General features: G+C 34.2%; 1 protein-coding gene across 1 annotated transcript in view; it reads left to right on the forward strand.

The window, feature by feature from the left end:
* SI (sucrase-isomaltase (alpha-glucosidase)) overlaps positions 1–9,432 on the forward strand; it is a 110,761-nt gene extending 101,329 nt beyond the window's left edge. Inside the window, exons 43-46 of the mRNA XM_006891503.1 lie at positions 988–1,076; positions 4,721–4,770; positions 4,966–5,136; positions 9,364–9,432. Coding sequence (XP_006891565.1) covers positions 988–1,076; positions 4,721–4,770; positions 4,966–5,136; positions 9,364–9,432 — 379 coding nt within the window. The remainder of the gene's footprint in view (positions 1–987; positions 1,077–4,720; positions 4,771–4,965; positions 5,137–9,363) is intronic.
* The last annotated feature ends 1,379 nt before the right edge of the window (positions 9,433–10,811 follow it).

Here is a 10,811-nt window from a genome sequence, read left to right on the forward strand (position 1 = left end):
ATAAATACACATGACAAGGTATATATTTTGTTTAATCTGGAAAACACAAAATTATGTAGTCATTTTTATCCTACTTTTGCTAAATGTTTTAGGAGACACCGATGGGAACTTATCCTTCAGTGTATCTGACTGGAGTTCTGTATAGCTAAATGTAGTTTGTGAAATGCTTCCTTAGTTTGAATCTATCTAAATTGCTTTCTATAAACTGTGCAAGGATCATGGAAGCAGGTACTTTGTTCAAAGGTGGACTGACTGAGACACAAGGTTGGGAAGCATTGTCCATTCTTAAGATAATATTTAGAATTTCTCTGTTCATTCTGTTCACTCTCATTAACACACTTATTAATTTATACATGGAGATATGAGAAGTTTGTTATGAGAGAGAAACTATGTTCTGACAATAGTTTATTATTTAACAGTCAGTGAGAGGATTGCCCAAACAACAAATAAGTATATACATAGCCTTCTTTTAAAAAAATTTTTTTATTTTATTTCATTACTTTTTTAAATGTGTGTACCATCAAATCAGATCTGACTGATACAGGAGGAGATTGTTCCTCTTTCTCCAGCAGAGCATCTGTTGGATTCGAATCGTGTACCTCTCAGATTGCAGTGCAGCTTCTTGCCACTAGGGCACCAGAGCTCGCCTATATACAGAGACTTTAAGCAGATTTAATTACTATAAATAAGACAGCTTCTGGATTGCAATGTTGACAAATTCTTGATATCAAAATATGTATTCAGTATCTTCCATTAAGTATAAAATATTTTGTAGTACATGTCATTCCTATTAACTTATTCAAAAGTAAAATAACTTATTTACCTTTCCTAAAATTCTTTGCAATCTCTTTCCTTACTGTAGTTAGTGGTGAATTTGTGAGCTTTTTAAATGTAGTTATGTATCTATATGTATTTGGGTGCCATATAATCAATGGATAAGATACTATTTTGCAAATGTGAATAAAACCATATATTCCTTTCTTACAGTCGACAAAATTTCATGGAACTCATTGTCGCTGCGGATGATAATCAAATGGCACAGGGAAGTCTGTTTTGGGATGATGGCGATACTATAGGTAAGACTTTAATTTTGTTGTTCAACATAATTGAGAGCACATTTATTCTCACATTTCATTTATAGTCTTGTTTTACAAGAGGAATAAGAATCAACAGATATTATTGAAAGCTAATTTTCTAACTAAATGAATCAACTTAAATAATAGTTTTGTAAACATTTAACAGACTTCTTATACTGGATATAGTTAATCTTCATAATAAAATGCCTGGATATCTAAGAAACGTGTGTACACAGGGATTATGCACTGCCATTATACGGTCTGCATGATAAACATTCAGTTTGTGTAAGACCAAAGAGTTGAACAACAGCAGTAAGTACACACATTGAGGCATAAGAGAGGTCTTTAAAACAAATATTGTTTAGAATTCAAGCACAAATATAGTCCTTATGGATAGTATCAAATTTTTGTAATTCAGAATAACAGGAAAAGAAACCCTAAAGTGTAGAAATATATTTACTACCTCCACAGTTGCTCCTCCGGACCAGATTAAACTTCTATAAACAGGACTCTACTAGCCATCAGTCTCAGACTCACTAGGGATAGTTGGTTTAAAATACATCTTCTGAAATCATTGCTCCTGAGTACTGCATAGGATTCCATTATCATTCAGGAGCAATGAATTCCAAAAAATACCTTATATTATGAGAGAAGCTTGAGATCATTTTATATTGAGTCACCTCAGTCTCGTAATGATAAATACTGCATAAGACCATTATTGTAAAAATGGAAAATTTACTAATAAAAAGTGCACAACAGTCCAAAGGGGGAAGAGAAAGGTGGAGGGAGCTGAGGGGGGAATCATGAGGTCACAGAGTTTGGAGGCCAGAGGAAGGGGGTGAAGGAATTAGGAAAGACCAAGTGGGGACCTGAAAAGGTGGAGTAATGGTAGGCTCACATCAATGGTGATAAATTTTGTAAAACAGTGTATAAGAACGATTGTATGAAACACAATGTGGATGGTGGCATGTATGATACACAATGTATGTAAATGAAAACCAGCACACCCAGTTGCAGTCATCTCAAAAAACGATTCTAGTTGGCTTACTGTGTTATAGTAGCTTGATGGTTTGTACAACTTGAAAGGCTACATTGTTGTTTGTTGTTATGTGCCATCGAGTCACTTACAACTCATAGCGACCCTATGTACAACAGCCCTAAACTCTGCTCTGTGCTGTGCCAATCACACTGTCTCTGACACACCCATTCCGATTTCCCCAGTCACTGAATCAATCCTCCTCATAGAGGGTCTTCCGCTACTGCTCTGTCCCTCCACCCTGCCAAGCATAGAAAGTTTTAAATAAAAGTATTACATACTTTTGGGGGGAAAAATCTTTTGGCCCCTTTAAATTCTTGGTAAAATGCTCAAAGTATATGAAATAAAATCCTGCCATCTTGACTTTTAAGGAATGTTCTGGCTATACTTTCTTCGAGTTTATTTCAGCAGATTGGTAACAATCTTTAACAGGAGAGTATTTTTTGGTCAAATGATAAAAGTACAATTTGCTGTCATTTCTCCTTTCTTCTAGAAATATTTCTTTATGTCAGTCGTTAAGGCAATAAGGAAGTGTTGACCACTCTGTTCTTTCACCCCCTTATGCCTTCCCAGACCTGTAGTCTACATAACCAATGTTTATTTGTTGTGGTAAATTTTTTTTAATCTTGATTTTGATGGCAGTTTACAGAAAGGTTGGGTTTTCATTCATTCATTGTAGCACCTTTCCCTTCCCCGTACTTCAGTCCACTTTGCAATGTCCTTCTCTTTCTATGTTGTCATACATATAATACCTAATCATACGTTCCTTTCAGACAGTTCTTCTTATCATCTCTTCCAATACATTATTCATCATCTATCTACTCTTTCACTTGATTGTGTTTATGTGAAACCTATACTTGGACCAGGAGGCAGTCATTGGAATAGAGCAAGGAAACACTGCATGGTTCAAAACTGGGAAGGATGTGCATCATGGATGTGTACTATCTCCATATATTTTCAATCTATATGCAAAACAGATTATCCTAGGAGGGTGGGCTCTATGAAGAGAAGTGTGGAATCAGGATTGGAGGTAAACTTATCAACAACCTGCGTTATGCATATGACACAACCCTGCTTGCTGAAACTGAGAAGGACCCAAACCGCTTGCTGCAGAAGGCCAAGGACAGCAGCTTTCAATATGGATTGAAGCTCTACGTCAAGAAAACAGAGATTCTCACAACTAGGCTGATTGACAGCATCATGATAGATAATGAAGAGAGTGAGATTGTTGACAGCTTCAATTTGCTTGGCTCTACAGTAACACTCTTGGTACCAGCAGGCAGGAAATTAACAGACAAATTGCACTGGGAAAGTCTGCTGTCAGAGACCTCTCCAAAGTACTGAAAAGCAACAATGTCAGTCTAGAGACTGAGGTTTGCCTGATACAGGGCATAATCTTTGCAATTACTATTTGCTTTGTACCAGAGATCTGGACAACGACTAGGGATGATGGAAGGAGAGTTGATGTCTCTAAACTGTGGTGTTGGAGAAGAGTATTGAGTATACTATGGACTGCTAGGAGAACAAACAAGTTAATCCTGGAGAGAGTGAAGCCAGGCAGCTTCTAGGAGTCAAGGATTCTGAAGCTTTGAATGTGCTGATGTATTTGAATATATTTGAATCTAATATTCTTTGGACATGTAGCAAGGCAGGATCAGTCCTAGGAGAGATGTCATGTTTGGGAGGGTGGAGGGACAGCACAGGATAGGAAGACCCTCAATAAGATAAATTGGGGATGAGGATAGATTTGTCAGAGACAATAAGATTGACAAGGGATAGAGCAGGGTTTAGAGCTGTTGTACATAGGGTCGCTACGAGTCCCAGGTGAGTTGGTGACACATAACAACAACAAAACAACAATTCTTTCCCTCCATTGTCAGTTCTATTTATTAACAGTGGTGCTTGCTATGTAGTATTTATCTTTTAGTGACTGAGGTATTTCACTCATTATAATGTCTTCCAAGTTCCCCCCGTTGTGTAGTGTTTTACAAGCTGTTTTATTTTTTAAACTTTATTTTATTAATTTTAATGAATATTTACAGAGATTTTGGATTTCCATTCATTCATTCATTGTTGCACTTTTCTCCCTGCCTAGCATCCCCCCTCCCCCCACTTTACTCCTCTCTTTGAAAAGCAAAAGAAAAATTCCTTCTTTGGTATACAATCTCCCCCCACCCCCATTCATTGTTTTTAAATGCTGCATAATATTCCATTGTGTGCATGCCCCGCAGTTTCTCTATCCATTCATTTCTTGATGAGCACTTTAGCTATTTCCATATCTTTGCTATTTTAAACAACACAACAATATACATGGGTATACATATCAAAATTTTAAACATGTCATTGATTTAGAGGACTTTTCTCCCCAACAGACACATTCAATAACATTCCTCCTCTTTATAGAACCCTCTCTGGTGACTTTTCCTTATTTTATGGGATCTATTTGTACTGTATTTGGAGAAAATGAAACACTTTTAGGGAAATATTAGTTTATATGTGTATTGGATATGCGTTTATGGTATTTAGTGTCATTTGTATCAAGAAAAAAAGCAGAATACTTTTATTAACTATTTGTTTGAAAAAAATACTATTTATTTTTCTTCCACAGGTACCTATGAAAAAGATATGTATTTCATGGCACAATTTAATCTTAACAAGGTGTGTATTCACATAATTCATATGCCACTGTGAAAGAATATTTCAGATTGTATTATATGTTTACTGTATAAACACTTCAAGAATATTAATTAACACTTTACTGTTAATATCTTTTTTGTTTATCTAGTTTTTGAAATGACTCAATTTTCAAAAAGAATAATACAGATTTCTTCTTTATTTCTCCTATCTTTATAGACCACCTTGACAAGCACTATATTGAAAAGTGGCTATGTAAATGAAAATGAAATGAAGCTTGGAACAGTCAAAATATGGGGGAAAGGAAATAGTCCTGTCAATAGCGTTACTCTCAATTATAAAGGAAATACATATACACCTTTAATAATCGAAAATACACCAGCGAATGAGGTAAGTTATATACAAAGAAACATGAGCTCATATATTTCAGGCCTAAAGAAATGTAATTATGAGTTAACTGTGATTTCTAATTTATTGAGCTTTCATCATAGAATTTAACCCAATGATATCTACTTTATGATATCCTGACAAAATTAAAATTCTATTAATTTTCTAAATACTACCTATTATAACAGTTGTAACATATAGAATATTACAGAAAGAATTTGTCAAAAAATAAATTTCCCACATTTAACCATTTTTTGTCTTTACTAAAACATACTTAAATATCCTTGCAAAATTAAAAAGGACCTCAAGTAGCACAGAGATTAAAGCATTTTGGCTGCTAATTGATGGGCCAGAGGTTCAAACTCCCAAGTCATTCTCCAGGAGAAAAGATCTTCTCGTCTGATTCTGCAAAAGTGAATAGTCTTGAAAGCTCTAAATACTATGAGTCAGTTGAATTAAAAGAAGGTTGTTGTTTTGCTGTTTTTTGGAGGTTTTTCGTTTTTGTCTTGAGATTCATACAGTAAAGGTACGTTAAGGGATATTATACAGAACACTAAAAAAATCAATCAATTGTTGTGGTAAGGTTGATTGTTTCCAGCAAGCAGCTTTTTAAAAAAAATATTTTATTTTATTAATTTTAATTAACATTTACAAAGATTTTGGATTTCCATTCATTGTTGCACTTTTCTCCCTCCCCAGCCCTCCCCGCCCTCCCCAGTTCACTCCTCTCTTTGAAAAGTAAAAGAAAAATTCTTTCTTTGGTGTACAATCCCCCTGCACTCCTCCCACCGACCAGAGTACACTATGCAACCTTAATTCTGGACTCTTGTGATAACCATAATGCCCTATCATATATAGCTTTTAAATTATTCTCTCCCTCATCTGTGCCAATGCAGTATACATAATTTATCCAGTTTTTCTCAGTCTTATCCCAACCCTAATGTCAGTCCCATTCTACAACAGCAATTAGCTTTTGATTTTAAACGGATGAATTTTGCTGGTGGCATATTTCACAGTAGTTTTACTGCTAACTCAAAGACTGTTCATCTCTGAAGATTCAAATCCACCAGCTACTCTGAAGAATAAAGATAGACAATCTCCTATAGCCCTGAAACTCTGTGGAGATTAGTATGAGTTGGAACCAACTTAATGGTAGGAAGTTGTTTGAGTTTTGCTCTCTGATTAAACATGAATATGCCTGTTAAACAATTCCTTAAGTTCCTCTCAGTCTTGACTCTGTAAATCTACATTTTACAAAAGTGAATTTCAAATAACTTATCTTCTGGTAAACAGCTGTTGTAAATTACTGATTCAGGCTGAGGTGTCTCTCTGCACTGCAAATACCATTTGAGTTTGTCCACAACCATTTATTTTTAAAGCTGAGTAAAGATGGTTTACAATTATTAAACAAGCAATCATGTTAGAGAAAAATTTAACATTTGCAAAACAATCAGTTATTTCTGTTTAGTTTCGAGAGGAAACACTCTTGGCTCAAATTTAAGATCTCAAAGACTTAATAAGATTAGATTTATACAGACTATTTCATTCAAATCAAACAAAGTTGCGAAATTAATGTAATACTTTTAATGTCCTTTGATAAAACAAAAAGGTGACAATTTATTGCCACAAATCTATTGTTCTTCTTCATAAAATTTTATTGACATAAAATCTCAAAGAATGAGTCTATTGATTTAATCTACTGGTGGTATGTCAAAGCCTGGAAATTGAGTCCCAGTGACAGGAAAATAATTTCCTAAATATAAATAAAATCATTGTCATTGTGTCAATTTCAACTCATAGTGATCATCTATCGGTTTTCAACTTTTTGGAGAAGAAACTCCCCAGCTTTCCCTTGCAGACCCCTTGAGGGTGGGTGTGAACTGCTAAAGATTTAAGACCTTGTACTTCTTAGCACAACATACATATTACACCACCAGAGCTTTTTGCCACACAAAAATGGTCAATAATTATCAATAAAATTGAGGGACTTCTGGTGATACAGCCTGTAGTGAGTTGCCTGGCTAACCCAAAGGACATACTCTTCCAGTTGGAATTCATCAAATTATTTTCTGGGAGAATGATGTATAATCTCTTCCTTTATGATTTGCAGCCTTGAAAAAGACACTGAAAATTAGTTATGAGTTATTCTAACATGCAGATAGTGAGTTGTTTCTGTTGTCAATCAAATCAGAACACATTTTATTTTACCTCTATCAAGTATTTAATCAGATAAAAAATATGAGATGAGCTCTGATGTTGTTCATTCATATGGTCAAAGTGCCCACTTCTTCTGACATCACTCATGTGCAAAATATACTATTTCTTTGTATGTTGATATCTGCCTCATGGCTCTGATGAAACTTTTACCTCTTTTGTAGCATTGGTTCTAATCCTAACTAATCTGATTTTAATACCTAATTTTAACCTAATTTTCTACCTACCCCTGCAAAGACATGCTATTTGAATTTGTGGGGGGAAAAATTATGAGATGAAATGGAACTTTGATGGTATAGTATGGATTATGTTGTGTTGTTAAAAAGAAAGAAAATTAGTGGTTGCACCATTTTACATTCCCACCAATAGTGAATAAGGGTGCTCTCTCATAGTTGTTTCGATTTGCATCTCTCTTAGTACCAGGGATTTTGAACATTTGCGCATGTGTTTGTTCACCATCTGACTGTTTTCTTTGGTGAAGTCTGTTCATATTTTACAATTGGGTTGTTTACCTTTATTTTGTTATAAATCCAAAATTTCTAATGAAAGATATTTGGATGTATTAGAGAAAAAAAAAAAAACAACCAAAGATAGTTTTGTGAAACCATCATATCCAGAGATTATAGAAAATGGGTGTTTTCAATTACTATTTCATTGATAGTATTCACAACTATGCCTCAAGTCATCTGCTTGAGGTTATCCCAGTGAAACAAAGTAGCCCCTATAGAATTTAAACTATTGGCAATAAATTCAAGACTTTAAACAAATAACTTTAAGATTGATTAAGAAGAAGAATTCTATTTCTAAATTTGAATTGCATGCTGGATAAACTTTGTTACAAAGCATAGATAATAAAAGAACTCTAAATAAAAAAAAAACTTTTCCAGAAAATTACTTTGAAAGAGTAAAATAATATTAAATCAAGACAACAAGTTCATAATCTCAATTTCATTGTTGTAGAATGAGGCTGACATCAGGGTGGGGGTAAATCTGAGAAAAACTGGATAAATTATGTATACTGCATTGAAGCCGATGAGGGAGAGAACAGTTTAAAAGTAATATTTTAAGGCATTATGATTATCGTAAGAGTTTGGAGTGAGGGTTGCAGAGTGGAGTATACTCGGGGTGGGGGTGGGGGTGGTGCAGGGGGATTGTGTACCAATGAAGGAGTTTTTCTTTTGCTTTTAAAGAAGAGCGAACTAGGAGGGGGGGCGGGGAGAAAAGTGCAACAATGAATGAATGAATGGAAATCCACAATCTCTGTAAATGTTCATGGAACTTAATAATAATAATAATTTCATATCTCTGAGATTTAGTGTCATTATCAGTAAGTTGCTTCAATGAGATTATTAAAGGCATACCTCAGAGTTATTAGAGTTGTTTGAGACCATCATAATAAATATCTTAATAAAGTGAGTCACCGAGTTTTATATTTCCCAGTGCATTTAAAAGTTATGTTTACAATTATACTATAATCTGAATGTGTAATAATATAATAAAATGTTCACATATTGCAAAAATTACCAAAATATGATACATACACAAGCCTTCAGAAAATGATACTCATCCCCTTGCTTGGTGCAGTATTCCTACCCCTTTAATTTATAAAATACATATCCATGATGAAAAAGAAAGTGAAACACACACACAAAAAAATAGTATGTCCTTGCATGCATATAATTTTGTATTAACTTTTGGGAGTCAAAATTCATAAACAGGAATAAGATACCAAGGTTTATTGTAGATATATTGGTTTAGGAGATGTGTTTATTGCTGTGCTGTTCAGTCAAAGCTGACTCATAGTTGATTTTCCAGTGGATAATAATTTTTAAATCTGACAGCAGATCGTTCATCTTCCTCAGTAGAGTAGTTTCTAAACTCAGACCACGTTCCTTTGGGATGGTAATGCAACTCCTTACCACTAAAGCACCAGCGCTCCCATTACACAGATCATTTTCATTTAAAAGTTTGATCATGATTAAATGAATAACTTTTTATTGCTTGCTTTTCTTTTAGATATTAATTATTGATGTGAGTCCATTTAATGTTGTTCTGCATAACCCAATTGAAATCCACTGGTCATGAAGAAAACCATCAAAACTACTTGTCAAATGAAATTTAACATCTGGATTCAAGTTCCACAACATTTACTATTTACCCTTGACACTAGCATCCTATGGAGTACAAAATGTCATTTACATATTTATATTTAAATGTTTTAACAAATGTAATATGCTGTGAATACTAATTCCCTATTTTGATATAGCCTGTATACATGTTTTTAAAACAGATTTTAATAATTTCAAATCTGAAAGAGTTTTTCTTTTGCTCATCAAGGAGAAAAGTGAATTGGGGGCAGGGGTAGCAGGGAGAAAAGTGCAACAATGAATGACTGGAAACCCTAACTCTCTGTAAACTTTCATTAACATTAATAAAAAAAAAATTTTAAAAGTGGTTTCCTGATACATACATATATGTAACTAACTCACATTCCAAAAAAAACCCAGGGAACTTAGAAAAAGCAAGTGAAATTTTTGTTATACTATAAATTACATTTATAGTATAAATGTAGTGGCTCCTTGGAGGCAAGGATTCTGAGGCTCCGTCTAACTTACTTTGGACATGTTGTGAGGAGAGACCGATCCTTAGAGAGAGACATCATGCTTGGGAGGGTGGAGGGACAGCGCAGGAGAGGAAGACCCTCTATGAGGTGGATTGATTCAGTGACTGGGATAATTGGGATGGGAGTGTCAGAGGCAGTGCGATTGGCACAGGACAGAGCAGAGTTTAGGGCTGTTGTACATAGGGTCGCTATGAGTCGCAGGCGACTCGACGGCACATAACAACAACAACAACATAAATTACATATATTCCCTTCAATAGTTAGTAGATTTAACTTTTGTAACAATATTTTCAACAGATTTCATGATTTCTGAATATGTACATTTAGATAGAAAATAACATAAATGTATCATTGTATAAAAACATATTACCCTTTATTTCTTTAAACAAAATCTAATTTTCTTTTCCTACCATATACCATATATTTACTTTACACTAGCAATATTCATCTGTTCTAGTTGACTGTTTTTGTTCTTGTTAGATGCCACTGAGTTAAGTACATATCAGTTCTGAACTTTATTCTATCCTGGACTATACTCATGCTCTCTGCTAAGTACAAGCCCATTGTGATAGTCAGTTTGTCATTTCAACTTATTGAGAGATTTTTTTCCCTTTGTTGACCTTCTACCTCTCCTGTCTTGATGTCTCTTTCCAAGGACTGGTTCCTCTTAAAAATATACCAAAATATTCTAAGTCTGAAAGCAAAACACAATTTACTAAAACCTCAGAGGAAACAGGCAAAGCAGTAATTAGAAATCAATTTATAGCAATAAGCAAACACATTGAAAGGAAAAAAAAATTATAAAATATTCTGTAACCCAATAAATTAAAAAAGTTAAAAA

Source organism: Elephantulus edwardii, unplaced genomic scaffold (genome assembly GCF_000299155.1).
Source record: "Elephantulus edwardii isolate Elephantulus edwardi_28Jun2011 unplaced genomic scaffold, EleEdw1.0 scaffold00098, whole genome shotgun sequence".
Classification (NCBI taxonomy): Eukaryota; Metazoa; Chordata; class Mammalia; order Macroscelidea; family Macroscelididae; genus Elephantulus; species Elephantulus edwardii.